This window comes from Balaenoptera physalus, assembly GCF_965194825.1.
Source record: "Balaenoptera physalus genome assembly, chromosome: 8".
Lineage (NCBI taxonomy): Eukaryota > Metazoa > Chordata > Mammalia > Artiodactyla > Balaenopteridae > Balaenoptera > Balaenoptera physalus.
The window spans coordinates 52,044,359-52,071,894 of NC_138887.1; the positions used below are offsets into that span (position 1 = coordinate 52,044,359).

Here is a 27,536-nt window from a genome sequence, read left to right on the forward strand (position 1 = left end):
ATTACTCTCTGAAATTTATTATGTTTCTATCCTAGGAGCTTACCATTTTACCCTTAGTTATGTCATAGTTCAAGAGTGTTCACAGCAGCACTGATCAAAAGAGCAAAAACCTGGAAACAACTATACTGTCCAACAGAAGAATGAATAAACAAATTATGATGTACAAGGAAAACAAATAAATCACAGCTATGTAAATAGGATAAATCCTCATAACATGATTTTAAGTTGGGGGAGAGAAATCTGAGGAATAACACACTCAATAAGATTCCATTTTTTATAAAGATCTACAACATATGGTTAACACTATTAAAGGGAAAGGAATAATTTAAAAATTACAACAGATTAATAATTACTCCTGGGTCAAAAGATAGGAATGAGATAAGTACTGAAAGAACTTTAATAGTGTTAGCACAGTACTATTTCTTTAGTTGGATGAAGGGCTCACATCCAACCATATTATTATGATTTGTAAGTTATTAATGTAACTCATTTTTTTGTCTGTATTAAATGTTTTAGAGTAATAAAAAGGAAAGAATCTAGACTATTTTAAAAAGATAGCTTTAACCCCTTTTTTCTTACATATTTGTGCTACCTCTACAAGAAATTCCTTATAAAGTATTGAAAGAGAAGAGAGGATTGTGACACTTACTGGCTTTGCCATTTATTAAACTGTGTGCAGGATCGTAAAAAGTTACTTGATGTCTCTTAGCTGCTATCCTATTGATGGTACTTACTTTTGGTGGACGTTGTGAGAATAATGACAAATTACATGTAAACTGCCCAACCTATAGTAGATACTTAATGAATGGCAGGTATTATTAGCAACATGGTATCACAATATCCATTCAACAGTAAAGAAATCCATACATTTTTCAGATAATCAGGTGGGAATTTTCTTGACAAAAATTTCCAGACAACTAAAGCAATTTTTACTTTTTTATGAAATTACAGCATTGCCAAAATAGCATCAAAGGGCATTCTTACAGTAAAACTGGATAACTGTTGAATCATTTTTTTCCAGATATATTGAGGCATAACTGACAAATAAAAATTATATACTTTAAGGTGTACAACATGATATTTGGCACCATTTTTTGAACGAAATATTGAATATTTATAACTTGAAAAATGCTCATCTTTTAAAGATATTTCTATTTCTAGACATACTTCCTTAAATGACCTTTAGAACAATAAAACCATTTTGAGATAATTATTCTTCCAATTATAGTTTCCAATACAACAAACATGTCAGCATTTCCAGAATATTTCTGTTCCCTAGTTCTAGATTCTGAGAAATAGCCAACTTGGGTATTTGTAGGTTTGAGAAATTTCCACTTGCATGGGTTTTTTAAAGTATCTTACTAAAAACCTGGAAAACTTGGAAGTCCCCATAATTTCCACTGAACTCCACTGAGCATGTCCATGCTGTGCAAAAAATACACCCACTTACTGCTGTAGTTTGCTGCACACGCTCAGTTTAAGCATCAACATGAGACCCGGAACTCCCTGTGCCTGGATTATAACTCTAATTCCTTTAGCCCATTAGTATCTGCAGGTGAAGAAAGGACAGAACCTGTCAAAAGTTAGGGGAACAATCATGATCAAGCTCAATATCAAGGAAAAATTCCAGGTAATGAAATTTGCCTTTGGCATTTTCCTTGTTTGGGCACCCTTCTTATCTCCTAGGTCCCCATCCCCTACGAGTTTGGTGACCTCCCTCCAGCTATCTCGAACCTCTCAGTTCAGCACCCCATCCAGGCCCACCCTATTTGAAATAAAGCTCTTAATTCTTCTCTGATTTCCAAGCAAAATGAGTGCAGACTCACAAAATGCAGTCTTTCAATACGTCAATGTTGTTTCAAGTTATAGATTTACTGGGAGAAAGAGGTAGAACATGTGAGAACTGAATGTAGATGCAGAAAATGATCAACAAAACACTAAAGTTTTCTTTGTTCACATCTCTTAACAGAGGATAACTTACCAGTGTCCTCAAATAAGCTTCCCTATTTTCTTCCTAGATCTGAATGAAGTGACTCCACAGCCATGAGTGTTAATGCTCCTGGCCAGCAGGTGTACCTGCCCAGTCATACTGGAGTCTGGAACAGGTAGACACTGAGTAACATTTTTGGTTAGCTAGAGGTCCCTGAACATGGCTACCTACTGCAATTCTTGGCTATCTACAGTGGTATTCCCATAGGCCTCATCAAATTATTAGCAACAAAAGGATTCAGTCTCTGGGTCTGTCAGCACTAGTCCGTTTGTTATGGTCCTGCCTGTCTTGGACTTTTACTTTGGGCTAACAATCAGAAAGATAAACCAGCTACACTGCCTGGAATATTCAGCAAAGGAAGGTGAAATCAGTTGTGGAATATCTACTATTGGGTATGTCATGGTGTATATAACTGATAACCAGATCCACGTCTCATTTGCAAATAGCTCAGAATGTCAAAACCAGGTACAACCTTCAACATTATCAATTCTACCCTACTGATTTTGTGGAACGAGATACTGAGGCCTAGAGATATTAAGTGATTTGCCACAAGTGACACAGCATTTAAGTGGCAGAGCCTGGATCAATGTTTCTTGATTTTTATGCTGGCTCTTTTTCCCTATTCTTCTCTTTTTTAATCATACTTGCTGATTTCTCAACCAAGGGGAGGAAAAGCATTTGTATGAATCCTTGATCTTAACATAAACAGCCAATGCTAGTTAGTACAGCTGGTGGTCAGCATGTCCATACTATGTATTGTTGACACTCTGTTTGTAGTTGGCTATTTTAAATGACTACCTCCTAAAAAATATAATCAGGTTTTTGTTCAACACTCTTCACACATACATTTGGCAGTTCTGCACTCTGTGAGGTTAACAGCAATGATGATTTTGAGTGTAATATGTGGGCATTCTACTTGAGAAGGTTTCAGAATTATTGATTAAACTTCAACAAAATCAAAACAATTAGAAACTGTGAAATGCTAACAATCATTTTTGTTTTTTATTAAGTGGGTCTGTGCCAGCATAAACTTTTAAAAATTATAATATTGTGGCCTGGCTGTTGTCTGTCATTTGAATTCTTTTGAAAATAAGACTCTCAAATACTTCTTTAAAAATGTCAATTGATTCTAGTGCTACAAGTGACATATTCAAACAAGAAGAATTATTCCTCAAGTGCTACTGGGAGAGAGCCAAAACCTCTCCATAAGGCTGATTCCTTTCTTCTTTTCAATAGCTCGTTATCAAAGGTGAAGACTGAGTATTAAGCACCACATTAATGGCCTAAGAAATCTCCTGAGATGAGCAATTAATATCCTAATGCTGATCATGTCAACTTAACATGAGGCGCATATATATATATATATATATTTTTTTTTTTTTTTAAATATAGCCCACCTTATCATAATGCTATTTCTGTAGGTTTTGACTTAAAGAGTTAGAGCAAAGACTTCTGGGGCAGACAATGCATTGTAAAGTGCACATTCCTACCCTGCATTTTTAATCACAAGTGAAATAGTCAGGTGTAATTGAATAAAAATTCATTAGGCATAAAGAAAAATAATCCTAATTAGATTTTATTTTAGATGAACAAAACTCACAGTGCGTATATTGTTGGTTACAATATATTTCCCCTAAGCCCCACAACTGCTAAAAATACCAAATCAATCACTGCCCAGATTTCATTATGAAGTGTGTGAACCAGTGCATTAAAAAGCTATGTTAGCACCAACAAAGTTTATTGGGGCAACTGCATTCAAGATGCACATGGTATACCTTTAAATAGCACTGTTAAAATACCAAATAAAATGTCAACGTCTGTCAGGTCTCTGGCTTTTATAAATTGTTTAGACTGGGAAACGTTGGGGTTTGGACATTGTTCTTTTCACATGATGTAGAAAAGAAGAGACCGTAGAAAGAAAAGAACAATAAAGCGTAGTTCATTTCTGAAGTTCTTTCATGGAAAAACATACTCTGGATCATTACCCTTCTAGTCAACAATTTCCTTCTTCCTCCCAATCCTTCCCATCTGATATTTACCTTTCTCCCCACCCCCACCCCCTTCTCTCTGGGTGGTATTCTGAGCTTATACACAGTACTCAGTAATCATATGTTTTATGTCGCTTCAAAAGAGAATCCCAGGAGGGCATGACTGGTATGTATATACTGGGTATTTTTAACCTGGACCATAGCTTTACTCACCATTTCTATGCTCTTAAAAATACACCAGAGTGCCCTAACCGCAGAGTTTCCCCAAGGAGAGGAAGGCCCTGGGAGCACGATCAGCTACTACCTACCTACACACTAGTTATTATCACACCTTAGTGGCCATCTCTTTGCCCTCTTCCCTCCGCCCCTTTCCTTTTATTACCACACCACACTCCCCACAATTCCCAAACAACAACATCTCTGTTTCAGCGTCTTCTCTGGATTTCCCACACTTAATGCAATCCAGACCTCACCTTCAGCTCTCCTGAGGCCACTTTGGAAGCCAGCTCGATGACACAGCCAACAGCCATGCGTGCAGCACCGGACGAGTGCAGCTCATTCCAAATGGTGTCACTGTCCACCTGAGCAAACAGTGAGCGGAGCCCGCAGAAGAGAGAGGGAGAGAAGGAGAAGGAGAAGGAGTAGATGAAAGAGGGAGGGGGGAGGAAGGTTCAGGAGAGGGGAGAGAGAGAGAAAGCAAATTTGTGAGGAAGGGCTGGCACAGTAACAGCCTATGTACAATAACATTAGTCTTCCGTCTTGGCCAGCTGAAAAGGCCTTCTGCACACGGCTTTGCTTATACTTTTTCTCTACACTGACTTCTCCAATGGAAACACATTCCTGCCATGCCTCACTGCCGTTCCCTGTTTAGATTTCTCATTACAAACAGCATTACATAGGCCAGATCTGGCGTAGCTACAGGCTTGCTAGAAACCAGGCCCCAGTAGTAGATAGAGTGAAAGCTAAGAGCACTTAGCTATACATAAAAATCGGATTTGCAAGTGCTAGAGGGGGAAAATTCAAATACCTTTCTAGCTGCAGGTTTACGGGGAGCCAAAAACAATTATTAGGCAGGTAGCAGTAGCAGTCAGTGAGGAGGAAGGAGCAACCGCAGTTCAGGTTCTCCAACTAAATGGAGGGAGTGTGTGGTCCTCACACTTAAACTATGCTCAACACTCAACTGCAAGGAGAGATTTGACTTTCAAAGTAGAAGCTTAACATTTAGTACAGTTTGGCAGCTAGTCTTAGTGCAAACTAGTATTATTAAAATTAGATAGGCCATTAAAATATATGGCTGCTCCTATACTAGAGAACATTATTATCAAAACAAAGCATGACCCAATATTTTGGATTTACCTTTATAAAATGCTGTTTACTCTTTTTTGTGGACGCATTAAGAGAACATTTACAACAAGGACAAGAAAAGTGCAATAGTAGTAGTTTATAATTGTCATATAAGTTACATATTTTTAATGTATAAATATGTCATAATATAAAAAAATAACAGTATCAAGCTGTAGAAGTCTCTTATTTTAGGACACAGTTGGAGCACTGGGAAATGCAATAAAGAAATTTGTGACTGTGCAAATATCAAGACTTCTCAAATGGCTCAAAGAAGGGAACTCTGACACAAAATACAGAATTTTTTTAAAAAGAAGAACTAAATTGAAGAGGCCTAATGACAGGGAACAAACACAATAAATAATAACTCATTCACAATGCACTAAGCAGTTTCCTAAGCATTTTCACATGCTTTTTCTCATGACAGCCTTAACAACTTAAATTCTGTTAAGAGCAATGAGTAAATACATAATAAATGAGAACACTAAATAAATAAATAGAATATTAAGATTCTCTCAACAACAGCAAAGTGGTAAAGAGAGAAGATTCTGGAATTAAACTGTCCAGGTGAAATTATGACTTCACCACTAAAAGGTGAATGACAATGGGCAATCAATTAATTAACAACTCTGTGCTTTCTCTTACCAATGAAATAGCAGCTTTTTAAAGTGCCATCTGCATATGAGGTTGGGGAGGATTAAATGAGTACGTGATATGCAACTGTTAGCTACTACTATTTCAGCTATTACACTCATTTTTGTAATGCCTAACACATAGTTGAGGCCTAATAAGTGGTTATTGAACGAACATACTGTGGCTTAGAGAGGCTACCCAGCAGGTCTGAGGACCCTCACACAGAGCTCTGACCCTGACAACACATGCCTTTCTACCATACTCCTGAAATAACACTTACTTTCTAAGAACATTCAGCCCATGTCATAGTCAACACCATCATGGTCAACACTATCAACTAAAAAGTAAAGGAATCATCAAATGAACCTTAGAACCTAATCATTTACCCTCTAAATTGAGAGTTTTATTTTTTTACTAAACCACTGTAAGTAAGTAGTTATTTGAGCTTCATGAGGATACAGCCTTCAGGAAAATGGTTGTTCAAGCTAAAAAATAAAAAACATTTACATTGTATTGGATACTTTTAAACCAATTTTCAACCATTACATAGCTACAGGTGCCATAGAAAGTCCTCATTCTTCAGATTTAAAATTATTGGGGGTGCAAGCAAACATAAAACAAATCAATAAACCCCAAAAGAAAACTAGAAGCTGGTTCTTTGAGAAGAAAAACAAAATTGATAAGCCGTTAGACAGACTCATCAAGAAAAGAAGGGAGAGAACTCAAATCAGTAAAATTAGAAATGCAAACGGAGAAGTTACAACTGACATCACAGAAATACAAAGCATCATAAGGCACTACTACAAACAACTATACACCAATAAAATGGACAACCTAGAAGAAACGCACAAATTCTTAGAAAGGTACAACCTTCCAAGACTGAACCAGGAAGAAATAGACAATATGAAAAGACCAATCACGAGTACTGAAATTGAAACTATGATTTTAAAACTTCCAATAAACAGAAGTCCAGAACCAGATGACTTCACAGGAGAAGTCTATCAAACATTTAGAGAAGAGTTAACACCTATCCTCCTGACACTCTTCCAAAAAAATTGCAGAGGAAAGAACACTGCCAACCTCATTCTACGAGGCTACCATCACCTGGATACCAAAACCATACAAAGATATCATAAAAAAAAAACTACAGGCCAATATCACTGATGAACATAGATGTAAAAATCCTCAACAAATTACTAGCAAACAGAATCCAACAACACATTAAAAGGATAATAAACCACAATCAAGTGGGATTTATCGCAGGGATGCAAGGATTCTTCCATATATGCAAATCAATCAATGTGATACACCACATTAACAAACTGAAGAATAAAAACAATATGGTCATCTCAACAGATGCAAAAAAAGCTTTTGACAAAATTCAACACCCATTTATGATAAAAACTCTCCAGAAAGTGGGATTAGAGGGAACCTACCTCAACATAATAAAGGCCATATACAACAAACCCACAGCAAATAACATTCTCAATAGTGAAAAACTGAAAGCATTTCCTCTAAGACCAGGAATAAGACAAGGATATCCACTCTCACCACTATTATTCAACATAGATTTGGAAGTCCTAGCTATGGCACAGAGAAGAAGAAGAAATAAAAGGAATCCAAATTGGAAAAGAAGAAGTAAAACTGTCACTGTTTGCAGATGACATGATACTATACATAGAAAATCCTAAAGATGTTACCAGAAAACTACTAGAGCTCATCAATGAATTTGGTAAAGTTGCAGGATACAAAATTAACACACAAAAATCTCTTGCATTCCTACACACTAACAATGAAAGATCAGAAAGAGAAAACAAGGAAACAATCCCAGTTACCATTACATCAAAGAGAATAAAATACCTAGGAATAAACCTATCTAAGGAGAAAGAAGACCTGTACTCAGTAAACTATAAGACACTGATGAAAGAAATAAAAGATGACACAGACAGATGGAAAGATATACCATATTCTTGGATTGGAAGAATCAATATTGTCAAAATGACTAAACTACTCAAAGCAATCTACACATTCAATGTAATCCCTATCAAATTACCAATGGCATTTTCCCCAGAATTGGAACAAAAAATTTTACAATTTGTATGGAAACACAAAAGACCCCAAATAGCCAAAGCAATCTTGAGAAAGAAAAATGGAGCTGGAGGCATCAGGCTCCCTGACTTCAGGCTATACTACAAAGCTATGGTCATCAAAACTATTTGGTACTGGCACAAAACAGAAATATAGATCAGTGGAACAGGATAGAAAGCCCAGAGATAAACCCACACACCTATGGTAACCTAATCTATGACAAAGGAGGCAAGACTATACAATAGAGAAAAGACAATCTCTTCAGTAAGTGGTGCTGGGAAAACTGGACAGTGACATGTAAAAGAATGAAATCAGAACACTCCCTAACACCATATATAAAAATAAACTCAAAATGGATTAATGACCTAAATGTAAGGCCAGACACTATAATACTCCTAGAGGAAAACATAGGCAGAACAGTGTTTCACATAAATTTCAGCAAGATCTTTTTTGATCCACCCCCAGAAGTAATGAAAATAAAAATAAACAAATGGGATCTAAAAACTTAAAAACTTTTGCACAGCAAAGTAAACCATAAACAAAACAAAAACATAGTCCTCAGAATGGAAGAAAATATTTGCAAATGAAGTGACGGACAAGGGATTAATCTCCAAAATATACAAACAGCTCATGCAGCTCAATATCAAAGAAAAACAACAACAAACAACCCAATCAAAAAATGGGTGTAAGGTCTAAATAGACATTTCTCCAAAGAAGACAGACAGATGGCCAAGAGGCAAATAAAATGATGCTCAACATCACTAATTATTAGAGAAATGCAAATCAAAACTACAGTGAGGTATCACCTCACACCAGTCAGAAAAAGAAATAAAAGGAATCCAAATTGGAGAAAAAGAAGTAAAGCTGTCACTGTTTGCAGATGACATGATACTATACATAGAGAATCCTAAAGATGCTACCAGAAAACTACTAGAGCTAATCAATGAATATGGTAAAGTAGAAGGATACAAAATTCATGCACAGAAATCTCTTGCATTCCTACACACTAATGATGAAAAATCTGAAAGAGGAATTAAGGAAACACTCCCATTTACCACTGCAACAAAAAGAATAAAATACCTAGGAATAAACCTACCTAAGGAGACAAAAGACCTGTACACAGAAAACTATAAGACACTGATGAAAGAAATTAAGAATGATACAAACAGATGGAGAGATATACCATGTTTTTGGATTGGAAGAATCAACACTGTGAAAATGACTATACTACTCAAAGCAATCTACAGATTCAGTGCATTCCCTATCAAACTACCAATGGCATTTTTCACAGAACTAGAACAAAAAACTTCACAATTTGTATGGAAACACAAAAGACCCCAAATAGCCAAAGCAATCTTGAGAAAGAAAAACAGAGCTAGAGGAATCAGGCTTCCGGACTTCAGATGATACTACAAAGCTACAGTAATCAATACAGTACGGTACTGGCACAAAAACAGAAATATAGATCAATGGAACAGGATAGAAATAAACCCAGAGATAAACCCACGCACATATGGTCACCTTATCTTTGATAAAGGAGGCAAGAATATACAATGGAGAAAAGACAGCCTCTTCAATAAGTGGTGCTGGGAAAACTGGACAGCTACATGTAAAAGAATGAAATTAGGACACTCCCTAACACCATACACTAAGAAAACCTCAAAATGAATTAAAGACCTAAATGTAAGGCCAGACACCATAAAACTCTTAGAGGAAAACACAGGCAGAACACTTAGCAAGAAGATCCTTTTTGACCCACTCCTAGAGAAATTGAAATAAAAACAAAAATAAACAAATGGGACCTAATGAAACTTAAAAGCTTTTGCACAGAAAAGGAAAACATAAAGAAGATGAAAGAAACCCCTCAGAATGGGAGAAAATATTTGCAAATGAAGCAACTGACAAGGGATTAATCTCCAAAATTAAACAAGCAGCTCATGTAGCTGAATATCAAAAAAAACCAAACAACCCAATCCAAAAATGGGCAGAAGACCTAAATAGACATTTCTCCAAAGAAGATACACTGATTGCCAAAAAACACATGAAAGGATGCTCAACATCACTAATCATTAGAGAAATGGAAATCAAAACCACAATTAGGTATCACTTGACACCAGTCAGAATGAGCATCATCAAAAATCTACAAACAGTAAATGCTGGAGAGGGTGTGGAGAAAAGGGAACCCTCTTGCACTGTTGGTGGGAATGTAAATTGATACAGACACTATGGAGAACAGTATGGAGGCTCCTTAAAAAACTAAAAATAGAACTACCGTACGACCCAGCAGTCCCACCACTGGGCATATACCCTGAGAAAACCATAATTCAAAAAGAGTCATGTACCACAATGTTCATTGCAGCTCTATTTACAATAGCCAGGACATGGAAGCAACCTAAGTGTCCATCAACAGAGGAATGGATAAAGAAGATGTGGCACATATATAGAATGGAATATTACTCAGCCATAAAAAGAAACGAAATTGAGTTATTTGTGGTGAGGCGGATGGACCTAGAGTCTGTCATACAGAGTGAAGTAAGTCAGAAAGAGAAAAACAATTACCGTATGCTAACACATATATATGGAATCTAAAAAAAAAGAAAATGGTACTGAAGAACCTAGGGGCAGGAGAGAAATAAAGACGAAGACATAGAGAATGGACTTGAGGATGGGGGAGGGGGAAGCGGAAGGTGGGAAGAAGTGAGAGAGTGGCATGGACATATATACACTACCAAATGTAAAACAGATAGCTAGTGGGAAGCAGCCGCATAGCACAGGGAGATCAGCTCAGTGCTTTGTGATGACCTAGAGGGGTGGGATGGGGAAGGTGGGAGGGAGGCTCAAGAGGGAGGGGATATATGTATACATACAGCTGATTCACTTTGTTGTACAGCAGAAACTAACACAACATTGTAAAGCAATTATAATCCAATAAAGATGTAAAAAAAAAAAATAAGGATATGGTTATTGATTAGTGCCAGGCACAAAGATGCTCAATGGATGCTTGAAGTTTTGACCACATCCAAAATTTAGGCTTATCCCTAAACAGGTTCTATTTAGGAATCTATGGGATTTATCATTCATTTATTTGCTTGTATTTAAACATAAAAAACATTTCTCTAAATACTACTTTAACCTATATTTTATGTACATTTAACTTATAACTAAGTGGTAATAGTGGTAAGTTTTGTAGATATAACCTATTCATAAATGAGTAATTGTATTTAATTCTGAATGTATGAACAAGGTTTTCTTAGCTTGAGCTGCCACAACAAAATACATACACTGGGTGGCTTAAACAACAGAAATTTATTTCTTACAGTTCTGGAGGCTAGAAATCCAAGACAAAGGTGCCAGCCAATCTAATGTCTGGTTTATTTCTCTTCCAAGCTTGCAGATGGTTGCCTTCTCACTATGCCCTGACATGGCTTTTCCTCAGTGAGTGCACATGGAGAGAGCCTGATCTCTCTCTTCTTCTTCTTAGGATGCCACCAACCCTACTGAATTAGAACCCCACCGTTATGACCTCATTTAACCTTAATTGCCTCCTAAAAACCCTATCAAATTCAATCACATAAGGGTTAGGGCTTCAACATATTCATTTTGAGGGAACACAATTCAGCCTATAGCAAGGTTACATCCCCAAAGCTTGTTTATAAGTCAATTTATAAGCATATTTCCCTAAGACATTGTGTTCCAAATCGTGTTTCAGGGACATCAGCTGCCAAAATTAGCTACCAAAACCTATCCACATGTATTAGGCATATTATAGTTTAATAAGAGTTCCAATGGTAAAAAAGGATGCATGACTCATGAACTCTCCCTACATAATCCCTGCCATTAGAAGAGATGTCCAAATCCACTTCCGGCCATTCTCAATGGCAAAAAGTTATTTCTTCTCCCCCTATGTCCCTCTTATTGGTTGGAGAGATTGCCAAAAACCTTTCCCTATATTTGTGATAGTATCAAGAAGATCTCCTTCATACGAGAGCTGATTTCAACTGTGCAAGACTTCCTGACAGTAGGAAAAAACTCTAGGTAAGAAAGGATGGTTGACTCCATCAAATGATGGTGGTTCCTGGCATGGAATGGGATATTGAGTGTCTGGACAGGAAAGGAAAAGAACAAGAAAAACTCACCTCAGGTGGATATACATAAACAGGATTAAGGAGCTGAGCTGGCAATACAATAATGGTGGAAGTAGAGACCAGAAGGGCTTAGAACTGTAAGAAGACAGGTGCTCTAGCATTTGGAAGTTGAAGGTAGAGCTATCAGAAAAGTGGCATAGAGTTGGCTCTGGACACATAAAATAATGTAAATTATAATAGATTAGGCCAGCAAAGGGGAAAGAAATGGCAGTGGAGCAGAAAGCAATCCTGCTGACCACACTAGCTGGTTACTAAGATCTTGCTAAAGTTCTTAAGGGATGCAAGGCAAATTTTTAAAACCAGAACTATTATAATGTGAAAAAAATCAATGTGTTTTATCTTTGTTTTTTCCATGCACCACATTTACTTCCCCTTGGTCTGCCCACCAATTCATTCTTCTGCCTGACGTGTGTGTGTGTGCGTGTACAAATACACACACACACACACATACATGTGCATTATTTTTTTTAATTAAATTTTTTTATACAGCAGGTTCTTAGTATCTCTTTTATACATATTACATGTGCATTGTTATGGGGCAGTGGTACATGAGATCAAAGGGAGATTAGGATTGATACAAAAGAAATATAAAGAAATTGACATTCAAAACAAAGGTTTTTCATAAATACACATAAAAATCCAGATTTTGTGGTAAAAGAAGATTTTTTTTCCAAACTCCTTTACATATTAAAAACTAAACTTGGTGCTCTCGGATTATAATCCTATGTTAGCGATAGCATCAAGACAATGCTATCACTGCTTCTCTGAATGATAGTTCAGAGAAGAGACTCTTTCTACCTGTGACACCCAGGCAGAGGGCTTGCTGACCTAGGCTATAGATAGGATATGGTGACAGGAAGAAAAAGCTGGAAGCCATCCTTTATGGTGATGAGATATTGGAGAAAGGCAAACTGAAGAGTTGTGACAGAAGCAGGGGAGGTAAAGAATGATAAGTGAGCACATCTCAGAGAGAGGAAAATGTGTTAGGTAAATTGACAAGATAATAAGCAAATCTTTGGTGTCATTTACACTCAGGAGTTTTGTAGTCCATGTCTATACCAAAGTGTGGGCACCACATTAAAAAGGCTAAGGAGTAGTGTGAAAAGTAAATGGAAGTTCAGACTGAAGCATTCCTAAGATGCTCTTGGGTCCTGTGTGGTAGGAATGGAAGCCTCAAGTTCCCACAGTCTTCCAAGTGTATGCTATGGGAGAGCCCCTGAAACAGAGTAACTATGGATGGAGTCAAATGAAGTCCACAGCAGAAGCTCAGGAAGATCCCAGCACAGGGAGAGCCTAGGTGAGGCTGTTGGAGCCTGCAAACCCCACCAAGCTCCATTTCGCAGTGAAATCAGAAACCAGGAGAAATTCAGCTGCTGACCTCAGTTTTAAATGCTGGGAAATCAGCAACAATCAGGTAGATTAAGGAGGTTGCCATGGAAACCTGAATATCCAGAGGACAGTGAGTATCCAAGGACCCCATCAGGTCTCTCTCTCTCCCTCAGACACCCAAATGCCACCTTGAGAGAGGAAGCTGAGAGACAGAGCAAATACCTAAAAAGACTGCGTCTAATAATAAGTTGATCATGAAGAGACAGAATTTTGAAACTGAAAGGAGGCTATTCAAACTCAAAGAGACTGATATATTACTAATTGTAGAGAAGATCAGCATAATTCGGAGAAAAAAGAAAGAGCCTATTTATCACATATATGAGTAAGCACGGATCATTCTGTGTCCCATTTTCAAGGTCAGGAATGTACTCTGTTGGATGACAGGGAAAAGAGTCTAGCAAGGACCCTGGGCAGAATTCTCCAAGGATATGCTGCATACATGGCTGGTGGTGTATAATAGTATTTTAGAATTAACGTAGCAATATGCAACTTATTGCCCCCCTCAGAATTCACCTGGAATGTGCACCAAGCTTTTCCTCATGTACTATTCTAAAAAAACAATATGCTTTCAACTTTCAAATATTTCTGACAATGTAACTAGTGCACAAAACATGAAGGCAGCTTTAGTAGTCTGCTGAGTAACTGTCCACAGAGGTCTTGTTTTACTGCCAGAATTAAAATCTTTCAATCTGGAAACAGTTCCCCAAAAGTTCAAATCACTTTATAAATATGTAGGAGGGTCTGGACCTAACATGTGTCCAAAACCCGAGGTTCAGAAACATGAGCTGAAGGTGTCCCACAAAAAAAGTCTTTCTGTGTGAGAAACTGAGCAAATGTGGGGAGATAAGGTGGTAATATGCTTTAGGGTAGAGAATCATACAAGCTTGGCCCATAAGGAAGATTAGTTAAAAGAGGAAGAGACACAATTCTGAAGACAGTACAGAATCCGGCACTGAGATCCTCCTACCCCTTACTCCCAGCCACTCACGTCTATTTAGCAGGGTAGAAAAGGGTAAAGTGATAGCGAAAGCTGTAAGGAAAAACTGAAATAGGCAATACATTTTAAATTCTGTAAAAAAAAAATGAGATTGAAGTAAAACACTTTGGTATCAACTTGGAAAATTATAATGTTAAAAGAGGGTAATAGACACATTCTCCACTTCATTATGGACCTCAGAAAATCCAGAGCAACTAGCAATGTGAAAACCTCGGAATAATCAGCAGAGGCCAACAGACCTCACTGATTAAAAAAAAAAAGAAAGAAAGAAAGAAAAGAAAAGAACATGATATGGGGGGAAAATCAGCAATTCAGAAGTAGACAGTGATTATTCATATTAGCCATTTCTGAAGCTCCTAAAATAATTAGGAAGGTGCTCTCTCTAAGGAGACACATAGGAAGTGTAGTAGGAGGGAGAGTAAGGGCCAAAAAAAGCACTAGTTACACACCTCTTTATAAAAATGTAGCCACTAGATAACACTATACACATCTGAAAGAAGAACATCATGTTGTAATCTGTCTCAGTAGTAGTGAAAAAGGATGACGGGTGATAAGAAGGGCTGCTGACTCAAACATGACTTATAGAACAGGAATGGTAGAAATGTGATCTCATTCACTTGAAGTCAAAGCAGAACGCAATTCAGGAAATATACAGAGAAAGCAATAGAAAACTAATATGGACATTTCACGTTTTCAGTTTTATTATTCTTATTTATTCCCTTACTCTACAAAGTTCTGGTCTTTATTATTTATAAATAATAATGACAACAATAATAAGAGTTGCCATCTCATAGAGTACTTATTAAGATCTAGCCACCGTGAAAAGCTCTTTGCCTGTATTAACTCATACAATCCTCACAACAACTACTGACATAGATGCTATTATTAAGCAGTTTTGTATATGAAATTCAGAGAGGTTATTCAGCTAGTAATTAGTGGAGCAGGAATGAGAAGCCAGAAAAAAAGAGGATAAGCTCTTAACTCATACTGATTTTTATGCTAGTCAAATCAAAATCTAAAAACTAAATAAATAATAAGTTTAAAAAAAACAGATATCATATTTGTAAAATTAAAGATTTTCCTAATGAAGTAAATCAGCTAAGACCTACATGAATGTTATATCTTTAAAGGTATTGAACTTCTATCATGTAAAGTTGCTAAAATATTCAAGAAATTTAAATACCCCAAGTTGTATGTGGAATAGCTGGGCTTTTCCTGAGTGTTGTGATTTGCTTGCCATTTTTCTGAAGCAGTGTCTCAGTGGGGACGGTTTTGCCCCCCATGGGCCATTTGGTGGTTTCTGGAGACATTTTTGGTTGTCAAAAATGAGGGGGCAGGTGTGCTTCTGGCGTCTGTTGGGTAGAAATCAGGAATTCCGCTAAACATCTTACAGTGCAACAGGACAGTACAACAAAGAATTATCTGGCCAAAATGTCAATAATGCCAAAGTTGAGAAATCCTGCCCTAGAAATATTGAGAACCTTATAAACAACAGTGCTGTTTTCTTCATATTGGCTTCTAGAAATCTCAAAGCCAAATCTGTGGTCCTTCTCTAGTAAAAGCAGTAGATACCATAGTGCACACTTTATATGCTAACCTCATTCCTGGTTCATGGTATTTTCACCTTTGAATGACTACCACACCTACTTTAAAACACACACACACACACACACACACACACACAGAGTTCATGTTTGTTTGTTTTAAAAGCTGCTTCAAATCTTTTATGAAATATGGCAGGAATAAAAGGAAAAGAAAGGAAGGGAGGAAGGAAGGAGGGATGGAGGGAGGAAGGGAAGGAAGAAAGGACAAGCAAAATGAGAAAGCAGAGACAAAGCTCAGAGACAACAGAGAAGGATAGGTGAGAGAGGGAACAGGGAGGTAAACACTTTATATTCTCACTGTTACTTTCTAAAGTTGTGCTTTGTCTCTTGCTTTTTTTACTTGGAATACAACCAAGAATAATTTTTATCAATGTTATCCTTTTCCTGAGTTTACCCAAATAATTCTGTCCACCGAATAGAATCAACACTAATATAAACTTATTTTTAAGGATTGTTCTGCTCTTTTCAGTTTCTTAAGTTTCACAAATGTTAGTGACAGAGCCAGTAAAAACTTTTCACAGTTCTTCCCATTCTTTTGCTCCAATTTCAACTTATCTTTCCTTAATATATCAAAGAAAGCGACTGCAATTTCTTTAAAGATTTCAAAAAGTAAATAATTATACAATATCAGTGGCAAAATACAACATCAAGGGATATCATGTGATTATTGGCATCTATACCAAAAATAAGAAAGGGAGGGAGGGAAGGAGGGAGGGAGGGAAGGAGGGAGGAAGGAAGGAAGGAAGGGAAAGAAAGGGACAATTTCTACTTGTTAAAAGCCAGATCCTTGATGAATGGTTGTTCATAAGGATGCTGGGTTTGTCCCTGCACATATGGCAGGATGGGAGTACACAGATAGCCTGAGGCCTTTGAGAGACCATGATTCATTTTGTTGAGTACACATATGGAAGTGCTGTTTCCGAGTATATCCACCCTTACAAATGTTCACTTCCTTTGGAATAGATTCTGAGCATCTGAGAACTAGGTATAACATTTCAAAAACCACTGTTTTCACAGTTTCTTTATGTCACTATTAATTAGAAACAAGAATTAAAATGACCAAAACTCCACGGTTAGGATTTTCCAAGAAATGAAGATGTTTCCTGAGTGCACTGCCTTATTCAGAAGTCTCTGTGCTTCTGCAAACCTTTTGGATAAGCACCTAATGGCTTTCAGTTTTTTCCTTTTCTTTTTTTTTAATTGTTTGCTCTGAGAATGGCCATATAAAAATGGACATAAAAATAAAAGTGACACATGGTTCACCAAATAATCAGAGTCCCAAGTAAGTGAATTATCCATAGATAGATCTGTCACTGGATAATATACACTGTCATGTAATTTATGATTTTAAAAATAGCAATAACAGCAGCAATTTTTTTTCCCTAAAATACTTTCTCAGATTTGCAGCATGTATAATTTAAATATTAACTAGGGTATAAAGAATTTTCTTGGTGTTAAAGGGATTGATGACCAATATATAGATAAGTCGAGTCCATAAACAGGGACAAAGTACCAAAAATGAGCCTGGAGAAACTTGCATATAGAAGTGATGCAGAGTAGGACTATAGCAGTAGCTATATATTCTAATGACTCCCAGGGCCAGACTGGTAATGTAGACATAACATAATATAAGGTAAATGGGGAAAGGGTGGGAGGGTCAGGTACAATTTTTCAATCTTAAATATTGACAAGAATTCACTTTAAAAAATTCACAGCCAGGCCAAAAGAAACCTATTAGTGTGCTGAATTTGGCTACTGGCTACCAGTACATAACTCCTGCTGTCCAGGGTGACTTATGTTTTACACAGTTTGAAATTTCTAAGGCAGAAAAGGCAAAAATGTATCTCCAAGGAACTAGCTGGGTTATTTCTTGTGCACAGAGATCATGGCCTAACTGAAGGAGATTTCTGAGGGTGGGGCAGTTGGAGAGTATACTACACCTGGTGTGTTTATAAAGGACTCTCACCTCTGCCTGAGAAAAAGACTAGAGTTCGGATGCTCAGGTTAACACTTGAAGTAAATGTTCAAAATATTCACAGCACTACGGAAGAGTTTTATTGCACTATTAAATTTTGTTATTTGAGCAATGTTTCATGGTGAAAGTTATCTGTAATTCAGCAATGATTTTAAATTAATTTCAAGCATATTAATTGCAGCAATACCTACATGCATTTGTAAATGTAGCCCCATATTTTTGACACATGATATTTATTCAGTCCAAGGACAATGTTGGGTGTGTATATGAATTCACAGGCTTCTTGTAATAAATAACTCATGGCCCTTCAGCAGTTTGTGAACACAAGTTAAGAACAAATGCTTTAAATTTAATCTATTGTTTAGAATAAAGAAAGCTACAAAAAATGATACACCCAACCTAAAATTAATAAAAAGAAAAATGCTGATAAATATTAATTTGGGAGGTATTTGAGAGCTGAGGTCACAAGACAATCAAGTAACCTCCATTGTCTGACTCAGGTATAACTGGATTCTTGGAAGGAGGAAAGAGAGAGAAAACGAGACAGAAGAAATCCTGAAGGGATAGTGACTGAGAATTTCTCAACAATAATGAAACCACAGATCCAAAAAATTCAAAGCATAACTAGAAAAAAAAAAAAAACACCAGAAAATCAATTACACAAACAAAAAAAAAACATACTTAGACACATCACAAACTGTTAAAAACTCAACAAAAAAATCTTAAAGGCAGCCAGAGAAAATAAACACATTATATAAACTTGAACAAAGATAGGAATTATAACAGATTTCTTAGCAGAAAGTATTTAAGATAGAAGACAATGGAATGACATCAAAGATTTCAAACAAAAAAATGTCAACCCAGAATTCTATACTAGCAAAAATATCTTTTAAAAATATCTTTAAAAGATAAAATAAGCTTTTTCATAAAAATAACAGCTGAGGTACTGTACTGCCATCAGACCTCAGTTACAAAAAAATGGTAAAGGAAATCATTTAGGAAAAACAGTAGAACACCAGATGGAAACTTAGAATAACACATTATCACAAAGAAATAAGGAGTGCTGAAAGTGATAATAATGAAGGCACATATAAGAGACTTTTATTTTCTTTCCCTTGAAAAAGATAATCGACTATCCCAAGCAAAAATAATAAAAATTTCTTGTGGAGTTTATGGCACATGTAAAAGTCAAATGTATGACGACAACAAAGGCACATTGAACAGGAGGAGAGGGTTGCAAATAAACTGCTGTAAGATTCTTACATAATACATGAAGTAGTGTGATATTACTTGAAAGCACACTGTGGTAAGTGTTAATAAGTGTAAATGCTACTAAAAAAATAAAGAGGTACAACTACTAAGCCAATAGTGGAAATAAAATGAAACAATTAAAACATATTCAATCCAAAGGAAGGCAGGAAAAGAGAGAAAAAGGAAAAAAACAAAACAAAACAAAAAACCCCCCAAAACAAAAACCAAGATGGAACAAATATAAAACAACTAACAAGTTGGCAGATTTAAATTCAACCATATCAAGAACGACTGGTCTAGAATACTGCTACTCAAAGTATGGCCCGGGTAACCACAGTGGTCCACAGACTATTCCCAGTCTGCAAGATAAACACAAGCAAGCGTCTAGAAACTTTTGTAGCAATCCATTTAGAATAATTTTATACCTGTTGAATCTAGTAAAAAATAACTGAATTTTTTATTTTGCATGTTTTAGTATCTCAATTTTAGTAATTCTATTCTAATGCATTTTACAAAAGCTTTGCTCTACGACAGGTAGGAAATAAAGCATAAGCAAACAAAAATCTTTCTTCACCATATAATTTGAGAAGTATTGATTTCATAGAGAAAGGAATTTCCTGCCAAATTGTACAAAGAAAGAGCTCTATTTGGGAAAGACAGGAAGAAAGAAAAGCTGAAGCCAGAGGTAAAATTAGGAATGTGTTAGAAGTTTTATTAATAAATTAGCCCTATCAAAATAAGTTGTCCCAAGAGAAAATGATTACCAATAACTGTCTGAGCATTACACCAGTAGTTTGTACCTAGAGGTTTCCATAACCCCAGGATTTGGAGAAATTGTCAGAATTTATAATAAGCTTTTTTTTCCTAACATCTTTATTGGAGTATAATTGCTTTACAATGGTGTGTTACTTTCTGCTTTATGACACAGTGAATCAGCTATACATATACATATATCCTCATACCTCCTCCCTCTTGAGTCTCCCTCCCACCCTTCCTATCCCACTCCTCTAGGTGGTCACAAAGCACCAAGCTGATCTCCCTGTGCTATGCGGCTGCATCCCACTAGCTATCTATTTTACATTTGGTAGTGTATATATGTCCATGCCACTCTCTCACTTTGTCCCAGCTTACCCTTCCCCCTCCCTGTGTCCTCAAGTCCATTCTCTACGTCTGCGTCTTTACTTCTGTCCTGCCCCTAGGTTCTTCATAACCTTTTTTTTTTTTTTAGTTCCTTATATATGTGTTAGCATACGATATTTGTTTTTCTCTTTCTGACTTACTGCACTCTGTATGACAGACTCGAGGTCCATCCACCTCACTACAAATAACTCAATTTCATTTCTTTTTATGGCTGAGTAATATTCCATTGTATATATGTGCCACAACTTCTTTATCCATTCATCTGTTGATGGACACTTAGGTTGCTTCCATCTCCTGGTTATTGTAAATAGAGCTGCAAAGAACATTGTGGTGCATGTGTATTTTGAATTACGGTTTTTTCAGGGTATATGCTCAGTGGTGGGATTGCTGGGTCGTATGGTAGTTCTATTTTTAGTTTTTTAAGGAACGTCCATACTGTTCTCCATAGTGGCTGTATCAATTTACATTCCCACCAACAGTGCAAGAGGGCTCGCTTTTCTCCACACCCTCTCCAGCATTTATCGTTTGTGGATTTCTGATGATGGCCATTCCGACTGCTGTGAGGTGATACCTCATTGTAGTTTTGATTTCCATTTCTCTAATGATTAATGATGTTGAGCATCCTCTCACGTGTTTGTTGGCAATTGGTGCATCTTCTTTGGAGAAATGTCTATTTAGGTCTTCTGCCCATTTTTGGATTGGGTTGTTTGGTTTTTTTGGTATTGAGCTGCATGAGCTGCTTGTAAATTTTGGAGATTAATCCCTTGTCAGTTGCTTCATTTGCAAATATTTTCTCCCATTCTGAGGGTTGTCTTTTCGTCTTCTTTATGTTTTCCTTTGTTGTGCAAAAGCTTTGAAGTTTCATTAGTTCCCATTTGTTTATTTTTGTTTTTATTTCCATTTCTCTAGGAGGTGGGTCAAAAAGGATCTTCTTGCTGACTGTTCTGCCTATGTTTTCCTCTAAGAGTTTTATTGTGTCTGGTTTTACATTTAGGTCTTTAATCCATTTTGAGTTTATTATTGTGCATGGTGTTAGGGAGTGTTCTAATTTCATTCTTTTACATGTAGCTGTCCAGTTTTCCCAGCACCACTTATTGAAGAGGCTGTCTTTTCTCCATTGTATATTCTTGCCTCCTTTATCAAAGATAATGTGACCATATGTGTGTGGGTTTATCTCTGGGTTTATTTCTATCCTGTTCCATTGATCTATACTTCTGTTGTTGTGCCAGTACCATACTGTCTTGATTACTGTAGCTGTGTAGTATAGTCTGAAGTCCGGAAGCCTGATTCCTCCAGCTCCGTTTTCCTTTCACAAGATTGTTTTGGCTATTAGGGGTCTTTTGTGTTTCCACACAAATTGTGAAACTTTTTGTTCTAGTTCTGTGAAAATGACCATTGGTAGTTTGACAGGGAATGCACTGAATCTTTAGATTGCTTTGGGTAGTAGAGTCATTTTCACAATGTTGATTCTTCCAATCCAAGAACATGGTATATCTCTCCATCTGTTGGTATCATCCTTAATTTCTTTCATCAGTGTCTTATAGTTTTCTGCATACAGGTTTGTTGTCTCCTTAGGTAGGTTTATTCCTAGGTATTTTATTCTTTTTGTTGCCATGGTAAATGTGAGTGTTTCATTAATTTCTCTTTCAGATTTTTCATCATCAGTGTATAGGAATGAAAGAGATTTCTGTGCATTAATTTTGTATCCTTCTACTTTACCAAATTCATTGATTAGCTCTAGTAGTTTTCTGGTAGCGTCTTTAGGATTCTCTATGTATAGTATCATGTCATCTGTAAACAGTGGCAGCTTTACTTCTTCTTTTCTGATTTGGATTCCTTTTTTTTCTTTTTCTTCTCTGATTACTGTGGTTAACACTTCCAAAACTCTGTTGAATAATAGTGGTGAGAATGGACATCCTTGTGTTGTTCCTGATCTTAGAGGAAATGGTTTCAGTTTTTCACCACTGAGAACGATGTTGGCTGTGGGTTTCTCATATACAGCCTTTATTACGTTGAGGTAAGTTCTCTCTGTACCTATTTTCTGGAGGGTTTTTATCATAAATGGGTGATGAATTCTGTCAAAAGCTTTTTCTGTATCTATTGAGATAATCATACAGTTTTTCTCCTTCAATTTGTTAATATGGTTTATCACATTGATTGATTTGCGTATACTGAAGAATCCTTGCATTCCTGGGAGAAACCCCACTTGATCATGGTGTATGATCCTTTTAATGTGCTGTTGGATTCTCTTTCCTAGTATTTTCTTGAGGATTTTTGCATCTATGCTCATCAGTGATAGTGGCCTGTAGTTTTCTTTCTTTATGACATCTTTGTCTGGTTTTGGTATCAGGGTGGTGGTGGCCTCGTAAAATGAGTTTGGGATTGTTCCTCCCTCTGCTATATTTTGGTAGAGTTTGAGAAGGATAAGTTTACCTCTTCTGTAAATGTTTGATAGAATTTGCCTGTGAAGACATCTGGTTGTGGGCTTTTGTTTGTTGGAAGATTTTTAATCATAGTCTCAATTTCAGTGCTTGTGATTTGTCTGTTTATATTTTCTATTTCTTCCTGGTTCAGTCTTGGAAGGTTGTGTTTTTCTGAGAATTTGTCCATTTCTTCCAGGTTGTCCATTTTATTGGCATAGAGTTGCTAGTAGTAATCTCTCATGATCCTTTGTATTTCTGCAGTGTCAGTTGTTACTTCTCCTTTTTCATTTCTAATTCTATTGATTTGAGTCTTCTCCCTTTTTTCCTTGATGAGTCTGGGTAATGGTTTATCAATTTTGTTTATCTTCTCAAAGAACCAGTTTTTAGTTTTATTGATCTTTGCTACTGTTTCCTTCATTTCTATTTCATTTATTTCTAATGTGATCGTTATGATTTGTTTCCTTCTGCTAATTTTGGGGTTTTTTTGTTCTTCTTTCTCTTATTGCTTTAACTGTAAGGTTAGGTTGTTTATTTGAGATGTTTCTTGTTTCTTGAGGTAGGATTGTATTGCTATACACTTCCCTCTTAGAACTGCTTTTGCTGCATCCCAAAGCTTTTGGGTCATTGTGTGTTCATTGTTATTTGTTTCTAGGTATTTTTTGATTTCCCTTTTGATTCCTTCAGTGATCTCTTGGTTATTTAGTAGTGTACTGTTTATCCTCCACGTGTTTGTATTTTTTACAGATTTTTTCCTGTAACTGATATCTAATCTCATAGCACTGTGGTCAGAAAAGATACTTCATATGATTTCAATTTTCTTACATTTACCAAGGCTTGATGTGTGTCCCAAGATATGATCTATCCTGCAGAATGTTCCATGAGCACTTGAGAAGAAAGTGTATTCTGTTGTTTTTGGATGGAATGTCCTATAAATATCAATTAAGTCCATCTTCTTTAATGTATCATTTAAAGCTTGTGTTTCCTTATTTATTTTCATTTCGGATGATCTGTCCATTGGTGAAAGTGGGGTGTTAAAGTCCCCTACTATGATTGTGTTACTGTTGATGTCTCCTTTTATGGCTGTTAGCATTTGCCTTATGTACAAAGGTGCTCCTATGTTGGGTGCATAAATATTTACAATTGCTATATCTTCTTCTTGGATTGATCCCTTGATCATTATGTAGTGTCCTTCTTTGTTTCTTGTAATAGTCTTTATTTTAAAGTCTATTTTGTCTGATATGAGAATTGCTACTCCAGCTTTCTTGTGATTTCCATTTGCATGGAATATCTTTTTCCATCCCCTCACTTTCTGTCTTTATGTGTCCCTAGGTCTGAAGTGGATCTCTTGTAGACAGCATATATATGGGTCTTGTTTTTGTATGCATTCAGCCAGTCTATGGCTTTTGGTTGGAGTATTTAATCCATTTACATTTAAGGTAGTTATTGATATGTATGTTCCTATTACCATTTTCTTAATTGTTTTGGTTTTATTGTAGGCCTTTTCCTTCTCTTGTGTTTCCTGCCTAGAGAAGTTCTTTTAGCATTTGTTGTAAAGCTGGTTTGGTGGTGCTGAATTCTCTTAGCTTTTGGTTTTCTGTAAAGGTTTTAATTTCTCCGTCAAATCTGAATGAGATCCTTGTTAGGTAGAGTAATCTTGGTTGTAGGTTTTTCCCTTTCATCACTTTAAATATGTCCTGTCACTCCCTTCTGGCTTGCAGAGTTTCTGCTGAAAGATCAGCTGTTAACCTTATGGGGATTACCTTGTATGTTATTTGTTGCTTTTCCCTTGCTGCTTTTAATATTTTTTCTTTGTATTTAACTTTTGATAGTTTGATTAATATGTGTCTTGACATGTTTCTCCTTGGATTTATCCTATATGGGACTCTCTGTGCTTCCTCATTTGATTGACTATTTCCTTTCCCATATTAGGGAAGTTTCAACTATAATCTCTTCTAATATTTTCTCAGTCCCTTTCTTTTTCTCTTCTTTTTCTGGGACCCCTATGATTTGAATGTTGGTGCATTTAATGTTGTCCCAGAGGTCTCTGAGACTGTCCTCAATTCTTTTCATTCTTTTTTCTTTATTCTGCTCTGCAGTAGTTATTTCCACTATTTTATCTTCCAGGTCACTTATCCGTTCTTCTGCCTCAGTTATTCTGCTATTGATTCCTTCTAGAGAATTTTTCATTTCATTCATTGTGTTGTTCATCATTGCTTGTTTTCTCTTTAATTCTTCTAGGTCCTTGTTAAACGTTTCTTGTATTTTGTCCATTCTGTTTCCAAGGTTTTGGATCATCTTTACTATCATTACTCTGAATTCTTTTTCAGGCAGACTGCCTATTTCCTCTTCATTTGTTTGGTCTGGTGGGTTTTTACCTTGCTCCTTTATCTGCTGTGTGTTTCTTTGTCTTCTCATTTTGCTTAACTTACTGTGTTTTGGGTCTCCTTTTCGCAGGTTGCAGGTTCGTAGCTACCACTGTTTTTGGTGTCTGCCCCCAGTGGCTAAGGTTGGTTCAGTGGGCTGTGTAGGCTTCCTGGTGGAGGGGACTGGTGCCTCTGTTCTGGTGGATGAGGCTGGATCTTGTCTCTGGTGGGCAGCACTGCATCCGGTGGTGTGTTTTGGGGTGTCTGTGACTTTATTATGATTTTAGGCAGCGTGCCTGCTAATGGGTGGTGTTGTGTTCCTGTCTTGCTAGTTGTTTGGCATAGGGTGTCCAGCACTGTAGCTTGCTGGTCGTTGAGTGGAGCTTGGTCTTAGCATTGAGATGGAGATTTCTGGGAGAGCTTTCGCCATTTGATATTAGGTTCAGCTGGGAGATCTCTGGTGGACCAATGTCCTGAACTCAGCTCTCCCACCTCTGAGGCTCAGGGCTGACATGTGGCTGGAGCACCAAGACACTGTCAGCCACACGGCTCAGAATAAAAGGGGGAAAAAAGAAGAAAAAAATAAAAATAAAATAAAATAAAATAAAGTTACTAAATAAAAAATAAAAATTATTAAAAATTTAAAAAATTAAAAAGTAATAAAAAAAGGCAAAATAAAAGAGAGAAAGAAAGAAGAGAGCAGCGAAATCAAAAAAGAAATCCATCAATGATAGCAAGTGCTAAAACTATAGTATAAAACAAAAACAAAAAAAAACCCAAAAAAATGGACAGACAGAACCCTAGGACCAATGGTAAAAGCAAAGCTATACAGACAAAATCACAGAAATAAGCATACACATATACACTCACAAAAAGAGAAAAAGTAAAAAAATATATATATCTTTTGGGAAGTCTGAGGTCTTCTGCCAGCGTTCAGTAGGTGTTCTGTAGGAATTGTTCCACATGTAGATGTATTTTTAATGTATTTGTGGGGAGGAAGGTGATCTCCACGTCTTACTCCTCCACCATCTTGAGGGTCTCCCCCACAATGCACGTGTAATTATAGCTTACTAAACCATCTTACCTGTTGTGTACTTCTGCTCTCAATGTCATTATGATATTGCTCATTTTTAAAGGAAAACTGCACCAGATCACATGGCCGACCAACTGGAGAACAGCATCTGAAACTCGGGCGTGGTACCGACCCTTGTTTTTTTTTGTTTTTTTTTTTAAATTAATTAATTATTTATTTGTTTTGTTTTGTTTTGTTTTTTGGCTGTGTTGGGTCTTCATTTCTGTGCAAGGGCTTTCTCTAGTTGTGGCAAGTGGGGGCCACTCTTCATCGCGGTGCACGGGCCTCTCACTGTCACGGCCTCTCTTGTTGTGGAGCACAAGCTCCAGACACGCAGGCTCAGTAGTTGTGGCTCATGGGCCCAGTTGCTCCGCGGCATGTGGGATCTTCCCAGACCAGGGCTCGAACCCATGTCCCCTGCATTGGCAGGCAGATTCTCAACCACCGCGCCACCAGGGAAGCCCCGGTACCGACCCTTCTAATTCACGCTGAGCACGAGGAGAGTGGAGATGGGAGACGATGGACGGTCTGTTTCCAGTCTGTTCCCAGACTGTCCCAGGGACTGACTTCCCGGGGCTCCCTCTTTGGGGGGCACTGTGGGGACCCACACTCAGAAGACGCGGTTAGTTGTGGCATTAAAACCCGGCAGGTCAGAGATAATACTTCTTTCTTTTTTCTGCACCACAATCATTAGCCCAAGCCCACAGCATGCTGGCTTAACAGAAACTAAGGCAGATGCCACAGAAACAAAACTACAGAACCTGTGGAGCCAGAAGGGCCTGAGAGGGTAACAGTCCTCTAATAAGCTTTTTAATAGAGTTTCCAAGGAACCAATCTTCAGACAATGTCTCCTGTACCTTATCCCATTCTTTTGGGTGGTAGCTTTTGCTTAGGGCACCATCAATGTTTAGTACAATAACACCTTATTTATTTTTGTTGACCTATGAGTTAGAGACCTTGAAAATTACCATTTCCACTTAAAAGCTGTTCAAACTTGGACAAGTTCATTAACCCTTCCAAGCCTTAAGAAAAATGGAGATAATACCACCTTCCACCTTTATTAGCATTAAATTAGTCAATGCATGTTAAGTGCTTACCACAGCACAACACAATGATGAAAGTATAGTACAGTAAGCT

At 37.0% G+C, this 27,536-nt stretch overlaps 2 protein-coding genes across 2 annotated transcripts in view; one reads left to right on the forward strand and one right to left on the reverse strand.

Moving 5' to 3' along the window:
- The window catches only part of FERD3L (Fer3 like bHLH transcription factor), a 450,573-nt gene that overhangs the window by 385,892 nt on the left and 37,145 nt on the right, over window positions 1-27,536 (forward strand). The window lies entirely within an intron of this gene.
- Window positions 1-27,536, reverse strand: part of HDAC9 (histone deacetylase 9) — a 999,599-nt gene that overhangs the window by 243,997 nt on the left and 728,066 nt on the right. Inside the window, exon 18 of the mRNA XM_082472710.1 lies at window positions 4,452-4,559. Within this exon, the coding sequence (XP_082328836.1) occupies window positions 4,452-4,559 (108 nt within the window). The remainder of the gene's footprint in view (window positions 1-4,451; window positions 4,560-27,536) is intronic.